Here is a 20,338-nt window from a genome sequence, read left to right as displayed (position 1 = left end):
TGATATTCACGTAAAATTCACCATCAGTTTATGACCAGTATGAGTCGTCCAAAGATTCTAAAACTTTTTATTGTGTGCTTTACATGTATGTCAGGTAATCCTCCCATATAAGTTAAGGATGAAGAAGAAAAAAACAGAGAAATGACAGTGGGGTGTGACTGTGATTGTGTTTTACCTAGATCGCGAATATTGACGTATATTTGTCCCGAGTGATAGAACATTTTCTTCTGTAACATGTATGTATTGGGTGTACCGTGATATGGGGGCGGAGCTTTTCAGGCTGATGATGGTTGTATTAAATGCGATATTAGTGAAAATATGAATCTTTCCCCCAATAAGTGGATAAAAGGCGTGCTGCATAAATTCCACGCTGAGGATATGAATAAGGCTAGATGAACGCCAATATGTGTTACTGATGCTAATGGCATCCTGGGAAAATTAATGGAATTGAAAAGCAAGTGGCGATATGGCCCGCCGGCCGGACCGCAGGGTCCGTTATGTTAAAAGGGAAAGTGGAGATAGTGCAAGGCAGACAGCTGACTTGTGGAATTTATGGCCTTGCCGAGGCAATGGAAGAGATAGAATGTTGTTACCGCATTGAGAAGAGCGCACTGTGAAGGGCCCATCTATCTACGGTATCAAGATTACATACAATCATTTAGAGAATAACACTGTTGGATAGATCTACAGTTCTAAAAGATGAGAGAATTCCCTCCATTTATTTAAGTAAATTAAATAGTCTAGGGATTTCAGATGGAGCCCACACTTCACATTGTCACAGGAACCTGGGTTCTTGCCCATGTAGCACCAGAGGCAGCTGTGCCCACTGCTGCCAACTATGGATGGATCATACTGTCCACGATTTATTGTGTGAATATAGAGTATTTCTCTTTGTCATTTATTCCAGGGAGTGATATTTACCGAATATGGCATTGGTCATTGGTTCACTAAAATGTGTGGTTACAGGGAGCAACGTTGTATAATGTCTAGTCGTATAATAGTATTTAAGCGACATCCCGATGAAACCAGCATCATGTAATATTTGTTCAGTTGTGAGATAGTCAGATAGGGTTTTCTAGTGAGTGATACGGTGTGACTTTCATATATTTTGAAATGTGCTCATAATTATGTCAAACACTTTGGTTCACTTGATACTTGACGCTAGGGCGACATAATTTGTCAGTTTGAATATATAAATTGATAATATAAACCAGGTGAAACAATGCAAGCTTGCATATTTTCAGAGTGAAATGCGATTCTAGATAAAGGACTAGAGAGACATTGGATCCTCAAGAAAAATCGTAGTGTATATACTGTAATTCATGTGTTTAATATGGTGGCATATCCGTGTAAATAATATCCATGTGCTTTCTCAGCTGTTAAAATTTTTGTTGTGAAAAAAAAAAAAAAGCAGAATTCATTCTTCTCATTTCTTGGGCAAATAGTATTCCTCTCGCAATTAAGGTTCCCCTACTATATAGATAATTTTTGCCCCTTTCAGAACGGTCCATCAGATCAAAAATGCCCTACCAATTTAGCTGGCATACTATTCTAGTAGGGGAGATGGGACTTCGAAGCCGGACTTTGTTTGGAGATTTCATGTGAGTTATTCTATTCTGGTGTCATGGTCAAGGGCTATTGCAACTTACTCATGTACTCGAACCTTGGACAGGGTACATTAGATTTGGTTTCCGAACGTGGAGCATATCTCTTTTTTTTTTTTTTTTTTTTTTTTTTTTTGCTAGTTGCTTTACGTTGCACTGACACAGATAGGTCTTATGGCGACGATGGGACAGGAAACGGCTAGGAGAAGGAAGGAAGCGACCGTGGCCTTAATTAAAGTACATTTGCCTGGTGTGAAAATGGGAAACCACGGAAAACCATTTTCAGGCCTGCCGACAGTGGGGTTCGAACCTACTATCTCCTGAATACTGGATACTGGCCGCACTTAAGCAACTGCAGCTATCGAGCTCGGTGGGGGGCATATCATTGTTCGGGCAAGCTCTATAACGCCATTATGGCACCATAAATGTGACAGCCAAATATTAAGGCATTAGTTCGAATACCGCTAGTATGGAAGGAGCACCCAAATAAAGTGGCATTACCAAATTGGTATGGTTAGAACTGAATGAATAGAAACACCAAAGTTACTCTGTATATTTGGTTTATTAGGAAGGAGGAATACAAGATAGAATTAGAGCTTGTGAATGCAATAGTTACGGTGAATAATAAATTGGATGGAGTGCTTAAGTCACTACCATAGACGATGTATCACGCGTAACGAGATTCAAATGAGTGATAAGGTAAATTAAATTTAAATAGTAAATATAGGCAGAAGGAAAAATCGTGTATCCAGGTTAAGTGGAAATATACACAAGAATCACTCTAATTATAGCAAAACCGATAAAATGATGGAGTTTTGTAACTTCAGGGAGACAACAAAATTATTTTCCCAGATTGAGGATAAAATGATTGGACGGAATTCTTCAAATTCCACTGATCACGGGTCTAGGCTAAAGGTGTTGCATTTGTAGCAGGCCTTGGTAGTTTAGGGGACACATCCCAAGTAAATTAATTAGATACCTCGAATAAGAGGGGAAGCCTCATCCCATTACTCTTATTTTTCAAAATGGACAGTGCCATGTTGTCAGTTTGAGACGGACAATTGTCTGCAAACGTATCTTGCAAATCTCGAAGCTGAGAGCATTCAATGTTTATCGGGCATACCGTGTTTCAGCTATACATAATTTATCGAGCCCGCGATAGGTCGCGAATTCGGTTGTTATTTTTATTTCATGACGGGCTAAATAAAATTGTATTCATTGTATTTTGGGATAATATTCATGGATTACATATAAATATACTGAGAACGCACAATAAATTATTAGGAGGTGTGACGCAGCTGTTGTGAAGCTGATTTCGGCATAAAATAATCTGGGGGGGTTGTTTTCCTCTTTTTTTCAAAAGGAACACACTTTTTGTGGTTAGGGAATAAATCAAGTGAACCGAGGTATCACGAAGCAGCTCAAACTCAGGGGTACATATTTCTCAAGAACACAGCTTAACATGGCTATGAAGGCGATGTTCGCCCAACTTCTGGCCTGACAGAGCGAACAATTTAAGGAACAGTTTAGTAAAGTGAATGCAGGAAACAAGGAACAATTTGATAAAATGAACAAACACTTAGATCAGCACACTAGTCAGATGGGACAGATTACTGCACGTTTAGAGGAGTACAAGGCGTCACTGCAAAGCCCAGGCTGCAGAACTTAAGGATCATTTTACCTCTAGCATTAATGATATCACAAACCGTATAGACTCCCTGACAGTAAAATTAGATCAGACCAGCGTCCGTCCAGATGAGAGAATAAATGAAGTTAACACGAAAATGACTGCTCAGGAAACTAAAGTCGAAGAGCTAGAAGTTAAAATAAATATCAGAGTGAAGGATATGATTAATTTGTGAGAAAAATTTGAAGACTTATCTCTATGGTCCCAAGAAATCGATGGACAATTGATACAGGTTGCAGACCAAACTGAAACAAAATGTAAAGAATACGTTGATCAGCAGATGGACCAGGCAAAGGTCGAGCTCAATGTTTCTATTGAGGGAAAGCAACGGGAAACCCAAGGAAAGATAGATCTGAAAGAAAAGGTAGAGAAATTTGAGCTGAAGGCTCATAAGGCAGCTATTAAGATCGATATCCATGAAAGGTTGATCATGGAGCTACAGGATGAGGTCGAGAGTCTCAAAGCACAAGAGTCTCGAGGAGATTTGGGTCTCAAGTCAGCCCTGAAGAAGCCAAAGAAAGCTGGCCAGGAGATACTGGAAAATTGTGTGGATTCGAACATGACAGGAAAACGCACTTGACTCCTCTCCTGCCAAGGCGCAGGATCTTGGTTCGACCCCATTATATAATTTCATACAACTTAACTATGACGAACCAAAGAATTTTGGGTCGAATGTACACATGACATCCAAGGGTTTCTTATCAGAAATGGACCAGTATTTTGTAGATCACAACATCCCAGCAGACAAGCGTTTGTGAGTAGTCGAGCGGTACCTCGCGGAGTAACAGCATGTATGGTTTAAAGCCTTTAAGTATTGCTTCAATAGCTGTCAGGAGTTCAGGAGGCGATTTCTGAAAAATACTGGGGCATTGAGATGCAGCAAGCGTTGCGTCTGGAACTGTATTCAAGGCGCTATTCTGTGACAGGCCAGACGTGATTTTGCGAGTACTTCATACATCAATTATTATACATGAAAGAGTTAGATAGTCCACCATCACAACTGGATAATTTCGGCGATAGAAAAGCAACTGCCGCCTGAAGACCAGAAAATATTGATCTCTGCGAACGTCCGAACAGCCATAGAGGCTGAACGCATTCTGCGTCAACTTGACCAGACTACCAAGGGGGACATGCTAGCCAGAGGCACCACGAGACGGTCCACACTATTAATGTAAAGCCAGAAGGAGGATCTCCAAAGCGAAGAACCCAAGGCACCAGCACAGAAGAGAACATCATCGAGGGCGGATGATGACCAGGACTCTTCTAGGTGGAATAGACAGAGGGAAAGGTACCGAGAGAGCTGGAACTTGAGAAATTATGAGTATAGGAGACGAGCTGAAAGAAGAAATGGCCCTAGATATAGCTACGTTGACCGATTCCGAAGGCCCTATAACAGATGGAGAAGCGATGGTGGACGGTCATGAGAAAGACGCCGTGGAAATGAGAATCAAATACGAGACCGGCATGTCGAGTCTAGGAGATACGTAGAACAATTGCGTAATCAACCTACTGGAAATGAAGAGTGGCAGAGGCCAATTCAGGAGATGGCGTCCTCAGAAGACGTGAGAGGGGCAGAAAGCCTCGAACTCCAAGCCCATCGGGAGCAAGGTCATGAAAATAGACTCGACCCTCACGCAGATGAATATTTTGCAGGGGGTGGAGCCATAAAAAAACAAGAACTAGACACTGAGGAGATAGTTTTTCCCCATAGCAACCATCGAGATGAATCAGAATGGACCATAGTTACAGTAGATACCTGGGTAATCCAACCAGAAAACCTTTTAGAAGATCCAAACCCAAGCTGTAAGAAGATAATACGAGAATTACCTGTAGTTTACATTCGAATCCAAGGATTACACGTACGCTGTTTAATTGACACAGGCCGGGCTGAGTGGCTCAGACGGTTAAGGCGCTGGCCTTCTGACCCCAACTTGGCAGGTTCGATCCTGGCTCAGTCCGGTGGTATTTGAAGGTGCTCAAATTCGTCAGCCTTGTGTCGGCAGATATACTGGCACGTAAAAGAACTCCTGCGGGACTAAATTCCGGCACCTCGGCGTCTCTGAAAACCGTAAAAGAGTAGTTAGTGGGACGTAAAACAAATAACATTATTAATTGATACAGGAGCCAGCATTAGCATAGTATCAGAAATTTTCTTGCAGGAAGTCTAGTCTAAATGTAAAGTTCCAACTTTCCCAGTATCCAAGGTGAAGGTGCGAGGAATTATTCCCGACCGCACTACGGTATATCTAGACCTGGAGATAAGAAATGCCATATTTGCACATCCATTCCTGGTTATGGATAAAATGAAGTACATTATTATTTTAGGTGCCGATCTTCTGCGGGAGTATAAAGCAGTCATCGACATGGACCAGAACCATGTAAAATTTTACATCAGTATGAGCCAGGAAAATGTACAATTAAATGACAGGCCAGATGCCATATATGAGGAGAGAATCAGGACAGCCCAGCTATTTCATAGTGAAGAAGATGACTTAAATGAATTCTCAAATTGGGATCAGCAGAAAATTGAAGAAATTAAAGGAAAATGCAAAGCAATGGTTACTAATCTGGAGAAAGATGAGGAAGAAGAAGAGCCTAGGTTTGAAGGCATGGTACAGGCTAAATTGAGCAAGGCTAAGATTAATGCAGAGAAAAAATTTAAATTAAAGGAAATTTTAGAAACACCAGAACGTTTTCGGATCTCATCGTGGAAAAAATTTAAATTTCGAGTATAATATGGTGGTAACTAGTTGGGAACTGTTCAAAAAGAAGCCATATCCGATACCGGAGAAACATTACGCAAAGGTGCGCATGTTCATCAAAGAGATGGAGGAACATGGCATTATTTCTATGGCTCCCAGAACATTTTTAAACCCTTTGGTTATTGTGGTTAAGCCAAATGGATCCCTGAGCATGTGCCTTGATGCAAGGGCCATCAACGAGAGGCTAGTACCCGAGTATGACAGAGCACCTAACATTAAAGACCTGTTGAAAAAATTTCAACACATGCAGTTTTTTCAAGTGTTGAACTGCATACATCTTACCACCATGTGGAATTATCTAGCGAATCTAAGGTCCTAATGGGATTTTTATTTCATCAGCTGACTTATGTCTACATTCGTCTCCCGTTCAGGGTCAGAAATGCCGGATCGGCTTTAATAAGAGCACTCGATCAAAATTTAAGTGACAAGGTGAAGGAGATCACAGTTCAATATGTGAATGACATATTAATAGTGACGCAAACACTAGAAGAACATTTAGAACACCTGCGTCTTGTATTGGAAGACTTGGGCCGAAATAACTTCAAAATCAACCTCGAGAAGTCACAATTCTATCAGCACAAAATTCTTTTTCTAAGCCACATCACTGAGGCCGAGGGCATTTCATTTAACCCAGTCAAAATCAAAGCCATTCAGAATTTTCCGAAGCCCACTAGAGTTAAACATGTCCAGCAATATCTAAGTCTATGTGGTTTCTTTGTGGACCACTGTCCATCTTACGCTACAACGGTAGCTCCATTACAAGAGCTTTTGAAGAAGAATAACCGATGGAAGTGGGATGCCACACGCAAAGAGGCTTTTAGTAAGACTAAGGAATTAATGAGTAATAGTGTCAAATTGGGGTATCCTGATTACAGTCTGCGGTTCATCATTCAGACAGACACTTCCGTGATTGGTGTCGGTGCGGTACTTTACCAAGAGAGGAAGGACGCCGAACCACGCATAAATTACCTGGCTTTCACGAGTCACAAGCTGCGCAAACATGAACAAAATTATACCATTACAGAGCTTGAGATCCTTGCCATTGTTACCGCCCTCAACTGTTGGCGTAAATATATTTTTGGATTTCCCATCTTGTTACGTACAGACCACCAAGCTCTCACATTTATACTCAAGTCTACCATGTCATCCGAAAGGGTAAATCGCTGGACACTGTTTGTACAACAATTCGACCTGGAGGTAGAACACTGCGCAGGTAAGGAGAATATTATCGCCGATGCGCTTAGCCGAAACCCACATCCCGAGAGTGAAGCTCTAAACCACATGCAGCTGACTGAAGGACACCAAGAAATTTTAGACAGGCTTACGCAGATTCCCGAGGAACAGGAAAACTGGCCAGAGACATACCGAATGATTCATTTCTTAAGAAAGCAACTACAGCCTGGAACGTCTGAGTATTTAGATGCTGAGAAGCGTGCTCAAAATTATAATGTTATTAACGGAATCCTGTATGAATACGTGGACGAAGTCCACACTCGCCCCAGGGTTGTCGTTCCACCTGCTCTACAAGTTGATCTGATTTGGCTTACGCACCACTCCATAGGGCACACCGGAGTGGACATGGTTATGGCTACTCTTAAGGAAACTTTCACCTGGCCACGAATGAGAAGGATGACACGCACGGTCCTGATGACCTGTGACACGTGCCAGTGCATAAAGCCAAACGCCTATCTTTTGAAACAACCACCGAAGCCGCTAATCCCTGAGAGACCAAGAGAACTGTACGCAATGGATGTTTATGGTCCACTCTCCAAGGCAACCAGGGGGCTCCAATTCATCTTGGTATGCATGGACGTGTTCACAAAATACTTCTTGCTATGTCCGTTGCAGAAGGCCAACACACGCACCGTCATTAATCAGATCAAAAACAAGATTATCCCTAAGATGGGTAAAGCGGATAAATTACTCACTGACCATGGGTCACAATTCACGTCTGCCGCTTTCCAAAGAGACATGGAGCAAATGGGAATACCACATCTTATGAGTTCAATACGACACCCAGAGTCAAATCCTTCAGGAAGAATTATGCGTGAAATTGGCAAGTTTTGTAGGATTCATTGTCTAAGCAGCACTGGCGATGGGTTGATGTAATTTCGATCATCATGGAGTGCATAAATTCCACCGTACATGAATCAGCGGGGTAAATACCTAGCGTGGTCCACTTCAATGAACACCCCGAAAGGCCGTGGAAAGGCATTGTACCATGTCCGGAAGATCCGAGACCTTCCGTGGAGTTAAGAGTAAGGGACACCTTGGAGTCTCTAAAGAAACAAGCAGAGAAATGACTACGATGACTCAGACATAAGAGATTTCACCAACAACTATGCGTAGGTAAATTCATGTTAATCATGCGCCCTGTGATTTCTGCCCCTCTTAGTAAGTTCTATCATAAGTTTGCGGAACTTTACATTGGGCCATACAGGATTATTCAAAATTTAGATAACAGTTCCTATGAAGTTCAGTCCATGGATGGAACCCCTGAAACCATATCTATAACGCAGTAAACTTAAAACTATATCACGTTCCCGGACAGTTGCCAGCTGAGGATCCGAACAACCTTGATGGTAGGGAACCACCCAAAGAGCCACCGGAGGATGAAGATGAGGATGACGACGGAATCAGCTTCGCAGAAGAGCTTGGTCCTGAAGGAGAAGAAGAAGAGAACGAGGTGAATTGCCTGATGTTTGAAAGAGATCGTCGCAATGCAAGCAATAGCAGTGAAGATTCAGAACAAGGAGATTGCCTTGAATGCATTGAGAGGCATAACCTGATGACTCAAGAATACCTACGTATTCTGGTGCCCAGATATGAATTGAGGTAGGAAAATGCCAGTCTCTGAAATATTCACATGTAACACGGCAGGATCTACGATATTGGAAAGAAAAAATCCCTGTTCGCGATTTTGCTTTGTTAAAGCGAGGAAGGGATGTGACCGTTCATCATGTCACCAAGAGTATATTACGGTATCCTGTAGTTTGAATATGTCGTTTCCCGTACTGTTCTATGTCAATTAGTGCCCAGTTTAGCGCACTTTTACTCTTCCCGGGGTGCGAGTAGCGCGTCGCCAGTCCGAGAGGCTCCGCTCTAATTACCCGCAAATACCGTAAACAAGTCATACTCTCGCTTGCAAATGAAACACGCTCCTCTTCTGAGCGAGAGAGATGAAACGAAGCACGCCGCGCAGAGTGGACGAAGTAGGTCACGGAGCACTGCATTCAGCCATGAATACATTATTACGTCGCTCTCTCCCTGCAGAATTACTACTACCAATCCACAGTTTTCGACTGTTTTCGAAAGCAATAATGACAGGAGTCGTGTAATACATGACGGATTTCCATGACTTAAGATTCATAAGAAGCAGCGAATTTTATGCTGATTTATAACACCAAGAAGTGTTGTACATAATTATAAGAAGACCAGGTACGCAGCAAACAAACACCCACCCAGGTGCAGACCAGATAGTGGAAGCGGATAGCGAGAACGATGTTAGAAGTTCCCCGAGCCATAGACTCCTACACTGGACTACCAAAGGACGCTTTCGAGATTATAGCAAAACGCACGATACGACCTTGATGGGAATCGATCCATGGAAACTGGCGTAATCAAGATTTAGTTGACATCTTAACTGATATTGAGAACCACTTATTACTGGAGTGAAATTAGCGAGGAGGAGGAGGAGTGTACCATCTCCATCAAGCCTAATGCGGTCTCACTATTTAAGGGATGCGAACCGAAGCAAGCTATGGTACTTCGATTTTTTCAGTTGTGTGATGAGGTAGTATACCTCATGAATGACTCTTCAGTAGTATTCTTTGTTACAGTGCTAAAGAGTAAATGACAACTCATTAACTATTCACTAGTGGCTACAAAGCTGAAATACCGTCAATGAAATAATTATATAGTTGTGAACGTGTGAGGTTCATCGCTATTAACAGAGGACGGCACCTAAGTCGTAATTATGACAGTTCGTGCAACGGGTGAGATGACTGATTAAGCGAAACGGGAGTGAAGTAAATGTGACTCGAACACTAGTAGGCTACGCCATCGTGTAACTCAATACATGAATTTATTAATGACGAGAGAGTAGCATAGGAGCTTCAATAACTTTGTGATAGTGAATAACAAATTGGTAGAAAAAAGAGCACCTTACCGACAATGTATCTGACCAGGGCGGTATTGGCTAAACAATCCCAGGCGCAGTAGTTAATCTGTATTCCCCAAAAACTACTGCTGAATTAGGCAGAGTTAGAACTCCGTTTGTGACGACAGCGTCAATAATCCAGTGACAGTGAAACCCCAAACGTGTGTAATTCAGGGCCTAAACTGCTGATAGTGGATTAGACAGGCAAATGAGGGTGAAGTAGCAGGCGACAGGACAACACCGCTGCTCGGTCAGAGAGCTTGAGTTTATGAGTTCTCTGTTCTCCATAGTTATAATGTATCATAACTTAACACAGTTATAATAAGTCAGATCCCCTTGTTTGTGCTTGTGTGCGAGTTACACCACCGTCCGAGGAAGAAGACTGACGTACAGGTGGCCTGTACTCATTCAACGCGTCGTAGAACGTCGAGATCATCCCACGTTGTACGTGAATCAAGCCAACATGCCAGCGATCCAACTGCAGCCGAACTCTTGACTCCATGCTGTTGACGCAGTCATGATGTTCGACTAAACCCCTTTATGTGCCTGCCTGAGTGACCTGTGGACTTAATTCAGACCAGTGTTGAGTACCAATTTCAAATATTAGAAAGTCGTATTTCCTGTAAAAATGTAAATATCTAAATTGCATGCTAATTCTTTAGAAATGTAGTGGAAGACTTCGCTGTTTTCAAAGGGATGGTAATAGTCACTTATTAGGGTTTGCATTGATTTTTCTTCACGGTTGGATAACCGTATTTTATTTTATTTCTATCATGGGGAACTAGTGCACGTTATATTTAAGGCCCTAGAATTGATTAATTGTGAAGCATTATGGGATTTAAAGGGATTTGATATTCACGTAAAATTCACCATCAGTTTATGACCAGTATGAGTCGTCCAAAGATTCTAAAACTTTTTATTTTGTGCTTTACATGTATGTCAGGTAATCCTCCCATATGAGTTAAGGATGAAGAAGAAAAAAAACAGAGAAATGACAGTGGGGTGTGACTGTGATTGTGTTTTACCTAGATCGTGAATATTGACGTATATTTGTCCCGAGTGATAGAACATTTTCTTCTGTAACATGTATGTATCGGATGTACCGTGAGATGGGGGCGGAGCTTTTCAGGCTGATGATGGTTGTATTAAATGCGATATTAGTGAAAATATGAATCTTTCCCCAAATAAGTGGATAAAAGGCGTGCTGCATAAATTCCATGCTGAGGATATGAATAAGGCTAGATGAAGACCGATATGTGTTACTGATGCTAATGGCATCCTGGGAAAATGAATGGAATTGAAAAGCAAGTGGCGATAAGGCCTGCCGGCCGGACCGCAGGGTCTATTATTTTAAAAGGGAAAGTGGAGATAGTGCAAGGGAGACAGCTGACTTGTGGAATTTATGGCCTTTGCCGAGGCAATGGAAGAGGTAGAATGTTGCTACCGCATTGAGAAGAGCGCACTGCGAAGGGCCCATCTCCTATCTCCGGTATCAAGATTACATACAATCACGGTACATCCGATACATACATGTTACAGAAGAAAATGTTCTATCACTCGGGACAAATATACGTCAATATTCGCGATCTAGGTAAAACACAATCACAGTCACACCCCACTGTCATTTCTCTGTTTTTTTCTTCTTCATCCTTAACTCATATGGGAGGATTACCTGACATACATGTAAAGCACAAAGTATTTCTGTTTGTCATTTATTCCAGGGAGTGATATTTACCGAATATGGTATGGGTCATTGGTTCACTAAAATGTTTTGTTAAAGGGAGCAACGTTGTATAAATGTCTAGTCGTATAATAGTATTTAAGCGACATTCCGATGAAACCAGCGTCATGTAATATTTGTTCAGTTGTGACATAGTCAGATAGGGTTTTCTAGTGAGTGATACGATGCGACTTTCATATATTTTGAAATGTGCTCATAAATATGTCAAACACTTTGGTTCACTTGATACTTGACGCTAGGGCGACATAATTTGTCAGTTTGAATATATAAATTTAATATAAACCAGGCGAAACAACGCATGATATGCCTTCATTTAATTATTTCTGTATGTGACGATGTAAATGTATAAAGTGATATGTGTTTTTAATGCTTAATTGATCAGAGAAGGCACGACTTCTCAAGTCTAGCATATTTTCAAAGTGAAATGCGATTCTAGGTAAGGAACTAGAGAGACATTGGATACTCAAGAAAAATCGTAGTGTATATACTTTAATTCATGTGTTTAATATGGTGGCATATCCGTGTAAATAATATCCATGTGCTTTCTCAGCCATTAAAATTTGTGTTGTGAAAAAAATAGCAGAATTCATTCTTCTCATTTCTTAGGCAAATAGTATTTCTCTCACAATTAAAGTTCCCCTACCATGTAGATAATTTATTGCCCCTTTTAGAATGGTCCATCAGAACCGTAATGCTCTACCGATTTAGCTGGCATACTATTCTAGTAGGGGAGATGGGACTTCGAAGCTGGACTTTGTTCGGAGATCTCTTCTTAGTTATTCTATTCTGGTGTCATGGTCAAGGGCTATTGCAACTTATTCATGTACTCGAACCTTGGACAGGGTACAATACAGACGAGAATGAATTTTACCCCACGGATGCTCGCAGGAGTCCTCCATAGTAATCCTATGTACTTGCTGTACTATTCCTCTCATACGAGGCCAAATGAACGTTTCCTGCAATACGGCCATCACTTTGTCAATGCCAGCATACCAGTCATATGGTGTCCTAGCCAAATTAAATCAATCTGGAGCACCAATCCTTAATCTAGTGTGATCCTCATCAATGAACTTACGCAGTAAGTTGCTAAAGTAATGGAATGATGCGGCCTCCTTCTACACCTCAGTGACCCTTGGAGTTCCGGGTTCTAGTTCCTTCTTGAAGTAGTCTGTCATAAGACGAGTAGGTGGGTAGTTAGTCTGTTCTTGACTGATATCCTGTAATCTACCAATGATGTTCTGGTCTTCGTCATCTAACAGCGCTAGGTTAATAGTAGCTTCTTCTGGGTTAGGATTCCTTCTGAAAGCATCTGCTACGATGTTTAGCTTTGCAGGACAGTGCTTTAGAGTTAAATCAAACTGCTGTACGAATAGTGACCAGCAGCAAACAAGGTTGCTCCCTACATTAGATTCCAGTATGAAGGTCAGTGCTTTATGATCCGTCCTTATAGTGATATAGTGATAGGAAAGCCATAAATATACTTCCTCCAGTGACTCAATGCCACTACAGTAGATAGCATGTCAATCTCCATAGTCGTCCATTTCAGCTCGTGAGGCCTCAACTTCCTACTCACGAAAGCCAGATACGTAACCTTATTCTTGCATTCAGGTGTTTCTTAGAAAAGAACGGCCCCAATCCTGACATTAGAAGTGTCCGTTTGGATAATAAATATCCTGTCGTAAGAAAGATATCCCAGCTTGTCTTGACTGAATTTGCCAACATCTCTATGGTCTTCTTAAATGCCTCCTCTTGAACATTGGTCCATCGCCATTGTTGTTCGCTTTCAAAAGCTCCTGTAAATGTGCTACAGTCTCTGTATATGCAATGCAGTGGTCAGCAAAAAACTGGCATAAGCGTAGGAACTGTCTAATGTGCTTCACCCGGGAAATTTTTATAGCTGCAGTTTTGACTGGGTTAGGCCTAATTCCTTTTCCGTCGATCACATGACCAAGCAATAACATGCTCCTTTGGCAAAAGTGGGATTTCTCCAAGTTTACTTTGAAATTACATCTGTTCAGATCTGGCAACAGTAAATCGATCTTCCTGAGGTGTTCTTCTGATGTCTTAGAGCTTTTTGTTTTGTACGCGCTCCCTCTGACGTCTAAATCTGGAGCATTCGGGTTCAATCCTTGTCCCTGGTTCAGTTGTTGATAACTTCTGTATTGGTCGCCCTCAGCACCATGACACTTATCGTCCATCTGACCCTGTATAGCATCTCTCCACCTTGCCTCCTCATGATGTTTATCTCTTGGTTCATTCAAATATCTATGTGAATCTCTATTTCGCTCTTCAAAATCTGGACGGTAGTTTCCTCTGCTATTACCGTTCCTATTGTCCCTGTTATTCCAGCGGTAATATGGTCTTCATTGTCCACCGAAGTTGCCATATCGATATCGGTACGTCCTACCGTGATGTCCACTCAGGTAATTTCCCCCTCTTGAATTTAATCTACTCCAGCCGTGGTCAGTAACTCTCCTGTCATCTATTCGGTCTCCAGGTTCTATCCCGTTTTGAAAATTGAAAATGCCTGACATGTTGCCAACAAACAACTGCAAATGTCTGACACACTGGGTACCATATTTATGATCACTCCCAGGCTTTGAACTTAAGACCCTACTATTGAAGATGCCTAAACGGTGGGCGCCAACTTTATATGCATCCTGTCCTAATTTTGGCCTAGCTCAGGGGTAGAAGCGTGTGGTGAATCCGAATAGGGTCAGTAGGAAATAAAAAAATATATATAACTTATTAAATACACTAATATATGTGACAAGTAATACTTACATAAATATAGTGAATGAGAACTCGAGAAATCAGGTAAAATGGATTTAATGTACTAAAACATAAAAAGAAACCATACTAAACAAATAAATCAACCGACCACTGGTTGTGACAAACACGAATTTTTAGATAAATTACAATTATCAAACAATTCATTTACAAACGATGCAGGTAACGAACCTGAGATATTAAGTGAGTTTCACGTGGAATAGAATATGGAAAAATTGACATAATGTGGTTGCATGCTTTGTTAAGTCCCTAGTTCTTTGCCCGAGGGCTGAATTTCCCAAACCGTTCATAATGTGCGACAGTAATAACCAATCCACTAGTAATGGCCTAAATTACATACATATTCCGAACACTCGGACACAAACCTATAAAATACTTGTTCAGGACTGCATGTGAATCATCATTCCAAAATTGTCACAGATTCTACTTTATGGGTCCGAATCCATGATTACAGATGAGGTCAGAACCTCTCTTCCCAAAAATGGCCATTGGGCTATGTATCCCCATTATCGAACAAATGACAGCATTACAACAAAGAAAAAATACACTGGATAAAAAATACAAAATCACAATATGAAAATAAACAAAACCTGGAAAATAAAACACACAAAATATATACACTAAAGTTGATAGAGCTGTCGGGTCTAGAACCCAACATATCCGGGCACTGGACATCGCATATCTCATGTAGATACAGCATAGAAGTAGCATGTAACATGGCAGGGAAATCAGCTAATGGGTGACAGAAATAAACAACCAACTAGATCTTCGTGGCTAGGCGATTCCCAAACATAACGGGACTATTTGTAAAACTTCACTACCCCTCTCTGACCAGCGTACAGCTGAGTCGAGGGTCACCAGCTGCCTGGGGCAAGAATGAATGGCACATGCAGCCTTGACAACATTCTTAGTGCTACAAATAAGCACACAAAATCTGGTCAGCAAACACGGCTGACAGCCTTATGTTATTTCACATTTAACAGGCCGGTTCATTATCTCATCATCATCACAACTCCAAATATAATATCACGGCTTTCATAGGCTATCTTTTAGCATCTCAGTCCCAGTAAATATCCACAGGCAACTCTCTAGCCTCACATATAAATAAACTTTTGGTTCGACGATCAGTAGATATCCATGAATTTGCCTGCCACCACACTTAAAGACCCTACTCTACTCTCGACGTTGAAAAGTCTCACCTTGCACCTTCTCACAGCTGAAATTCAAGCATCATGCAAGATAACATCCTAGCCTACACTGGCTCTAGTCTAATCCGCTCTCCCGGTTCGATACTGGTGGCATACAGTCCACTAGATTTTTCACGAAGAATCTACCCATGCAACTCTATCTTAACTCAACATAAACTGGAATAAAACACAAATAACAGTAACACACACCTACACCTAACCTATTCTTTCCCTTATTTCTCATCTAAATATTTACAATACACAGCTCGGGGACTTAGAATGCATGCAGCCCTAAACGTATTTAAATTTACTGAAATGAGCAATACAAATGCCACTCTGGCTTACATTTAAGAGTAAATTTACATATTTAAAATGGCCTTTCCTAGTGAATCTAGCTCTCACTTCACATGCTAAAAGAACAAAAGGACTTAACTTGGCGACAACTACTCCATCAGCAGCGAATCACATGCCACTTTGTCATGCAGGCTTAGCCCATGATTACGATACATAGCACAAGCATGGAGGTCCTCTTGTTGACGCCTGAGTAGTTCATGGCTGCTGTCTTTTTTATGTTGGTCTGTATCTGGAACTGTTGAATAAAATTAACACCATGTACTTCTCTGCTTAGTGTGCTTGAATGCATGATTATTGGCTAACAATTAGATATTAGTCCAATCTATGCAGCACTAAATTAAGGGAACTGGGCACGGTTGCTATCTGTCCTTGTCAGTGGTTATTTATTAACGAATCACATACGTTAATCTCACACTTCGCGTATGCGCCATATGTTCTTTATATATACAGACCGTCACTAGCACTTGTGAGCTAAATCACAAGGATTTTAGTTCATATCTAACATAACCTTCACAAAGTTATTGTCTCTTCTGCTCGCGGTCATGACACATCACTCTCGCCGTTCAAAATGCAATAGAAGAACACTTCCCTTGTCTACCTTTATAGTTTCACAGGGTCTCAGGTTCCAAGGGGAAGTACCGCCTAACGAACCCTCTTCCTTTTTGGGAGCTCGCTAGATGCTAAAGGCTGCTCACGTTAATATGCATATATATCTTCATGGCACAATAAATGGTTTTATCAGCTCCTGTTACTCTATAATTATCATCTTAACAACATGTGATGTCAGATCTGTAAAATTCTGCTTAGTGGCAGATTAATTGATTAGAATTCAGGTGAATCCAGCCCTGGAAAAGAGAAGTTTGTCAACCTGTGACAAATGTTCGGTGCACCCCTCGTTCAAATCTCACCCCTACCGGGCGAGTTGGCCGTGTGGTTAGGGGCGTGCAGCTGTGAGCTTGCATCCGGGAGATAGTGGGTTCGAACCCCACTGTCAGCAGCCCTGAAGATGGTTTTCTATGGTTTCCCATTTTCACACCAGGCAAATGTTGGGGCTGTACTTTAATTAAGGCCACGACTGCTTCCTTCCTACTCCTAGGCCTTTCCTACCCCATCGTCGCCATATGAGCTATCTGTGTCGGTGCGACGTAAAGCAAATAGGAAATAACTCATCCCCACCAAAGTTTGCTGTTCGTGTGGGGACACGGCTATGGGGTCTTCATGATAGAAATCACGGCTTGCAGCTCAGGTCCAACTAGAGGACTTTGTTCCTACCGGAACGCTACAGGGCTCTCCCAGCCTATGCTACGGCCATCCAGGGTTCCTTCCTTCATTCCCCGCAACTATATTGAGCACTTGAATAAAATTATGCCACAGTGTTGTAAATAATAAATTGAAGTATATATATGTTTCATAGCTAAGGGATGCAATTCCTTGACAGAATACTTCACTTTAAATTATTAAATTATTTTTAGATGTTAGAGACGTACAGGCTTTTTATACAATTTTCAAGTGTAATTAAAAAACTTAAATTGATGTAAAATTAGTGAAAAAGTTGTGTTTTCTTTCAAATGCACAATATCCTTCAAAATATTTAAAATATGTAATAATTATCAAAATGTTTATTATGCATCAAAATGTGTAAAAATATGTAATTTTAAACTCCTGGAATTATAGACCTTTTAGTGTGATTCACTAACATTTTAGCTTTTCTTGTTGCAACATATATGGGAAGAGAATATGTAATTACATATAATCCAGGCTCTATAATCATTATTCACTTTGAGGGTCAGATAAGAATTTACCTGCCAGGTAAGTCTTGAGAGGTAAAAATTTTTTGCTGTATTTTATGTTATGTATAACTTAGTGGAAGTTAGTTTCTAAATGTTAGGTTCTTCAGTCTGCCGAAAATAATTTTGAATAAATAAATTTATAAACTACCTGTAAAATAAAACATATGGTAATAGAATTATGCCTGAAAGAAACAACAAGTTGGGAGGATTATGAATCATATCAGATATATTTGTACCCTGTTATCCTTTTGAGAACAATTAAAAAAACTGTTTTGATTTGAAAGGTAAGCAGCCCTGGTTGCTAAAATTAGCATATTGTTAGTGGGTGTCAGGATTTACCAAAGTTATGGCATGACTCCCACCAGTGTCCTAAGCAAGGTAGGTGTCAATTAATTGATTGGAAACCGGGCGAGTTGGCCGTGCGCGTAGAGGCGCGCGGCTGTGAGCTTGCATCCGGGAGATAGTAGGTTCGAATCCCACTATCGGCAGCCCTGAAGATGGTTTTCCGTGGTTTCCCATTTTCACACCAGGCAAATGCTGGGGCTGTACCTTAATTAAGGCCACGGCCGCTTCCTTCCAACTCCTACGCCTTTCCTATCCCATCGTCGCCATAAGACCTATCTGTGTCGGTGCGACGTTAAGCCCCTAGCAAAAAAAAAAAATTGATTGGAAATTCTACAGTTACAAGCAAATCACATATTTTTACCTAGTTCTGTGTTCAGAACTATTAAATCCAAATATGAATAAGAATTGTGTCTACATGACCTGGTTCTTGATTTTAGTAATAGTTTATCTAATTTGTCTCATTTTACACAACGTAAATCCAAAAGACAACGATGATAAGGATTATTTGTGCTTGTTCCTATACATCTTTATTACATACAGTGTTATGATATTCTAACATATATCAGCCAGAATTCTTGTACTTTCCCCATCTTTTATGCCAGTGAATAATGCCACGCTCTTAAGACAGCTTTCAAGATATATTTGCACTCATTTGTTTCAGCATGACGCTGATGAAGTGTCTGAAAAGTTTATGAGAAGATTTCAAGAACTGAATTGTGCATCTTTGATACTGAGAACATAACTGAAGAATGGTTAGTGTTCTGCACTTCTTATGAGACAGTACTCTCTGTGAAAAGATGTAAAAATCCATTTGTGCCTATGACTTCAGAATTTCTTATGTTATGTTCTTGTAAAATATCATGATTGGAGGATGGGAGAGAGGCTGACTGAGGCAGTGATCTGATATACAAGCTAGCAAGCAGATTCAATTATTTTGACATGTGTTTTCATCAGTGAAAGATAATTTTGTATTTCTGATTTTATTTTTTTTACTCAACATTATATACTAGCTAATTGGAAAATTCAACTTTAGCATTTTAAAATATGAATTGCACATTTATTAAGGATTGAAATCTCAGTGTGTAACTGAGAGGGACATAATTTTTTGTCACACTCTCCCACATTTATGTCCTAAGGAAGAATTCAAGCAATTTATTTCAAAACCAACATGAGCTTTGAAATCCTTCCATCAGGAGAATTTCCCTTGTGCTCTGTTCAGAGATGAAGATGTATGTTTGTTTGTCAGTTAAAAGTGTAACATGACTCTTTTTTTTTTTTTTTTTTTTTTACAAAAGTTTGAATTGTAATCGTGGCTGCCATTTCATTACTACAGATAGCCTACAGGATAGATAACTGTTCTAAATTTTACAGCCCTTTGATGAAGTCACCTGTTGCCATTAAAATGGAAGATCTAAGATGTTGGGAGCTTCCATGAGCATTGTTATACAAATTGATGGAAGTGTGTCCACTTTTATTTCAAATCTACCTGTCACTACTTGTGACTCCAGTTTTGAAAAACTGTGTTGACCACATTTGATGCTAAATTAGACTAGTTATATGGTCTATTTGTCCCATTACTGTGCAGTTGCATGTGGAGGGAAGGATAAATATATTTGGTCTCAGGTATGTTAGGCATTCAACCAGTGTGTGGCTAAGTGGCATACTCTTACTGCATTGCACCTTTTTATGGCCTTATTACTATTCATAGAATTGAAAATTGGTCTGATATATAGTTTTGATATGATGTTAAGAGTTCAGACAAATTCTAAATGCCGGGAATGTATTTCAGTGGTAATGATTCCTAAACAAAATAAGAAAATGATGTTCCCAATAATTGTTGGAATATGTGTTGCTTCCTGAATGAGGAAATATTTCAGTATGGAAAGAAAACATCAGTTTTCTTTCGGTAAAGGATGAAA

General features: G+C 40.5%; 1 protein-coding gene across 2 annotated transcripts in view; it reads left to right on the top strand.

The window, feature by feature from the left end:
* The window catches only part of LOC136862883 (KICSTOR complex protein kaptin), a 174,569-nt gene extending 154,733 nt beyond the window's left edge, over positions 1-19,836 (top strand). For both annotated transcript variants that reach the window (XM_067139155.2, XM_067139154.2), the window contains exon 8: positions 19,081-19,836. In XM_067139155.2, the coding sequence (XP_066995256.1) occupies positions 19,081-19,161 (81 nt within the window). In that variant the 3' untranslated portion in view covers positions 19,162-19,836. The remainder of the gene's footprint in view (positions 1-19,080) is intronic.
* Positions 19,837-20,338: the final 502 nt, after the last annotated feature.

This window comes from Anabrus simplex, chromosome 2 (genome assembly GCF_040414725.1).
Source record: "Anabrus simplex isolate iqAnaSimp1 chromosome 2, ASM4041472v1, whole genome shotgun sequence".
NCBI classification, from domain to species: Eukaryota; Metazoa; Arthropoda; class Insecta; order Orthoptera; family Tettigoniidae; genus Anabrus; species Anabrus simplex.
This window is presented reverse-complemented; position numbering and strand designations above follow the sequence as displayed.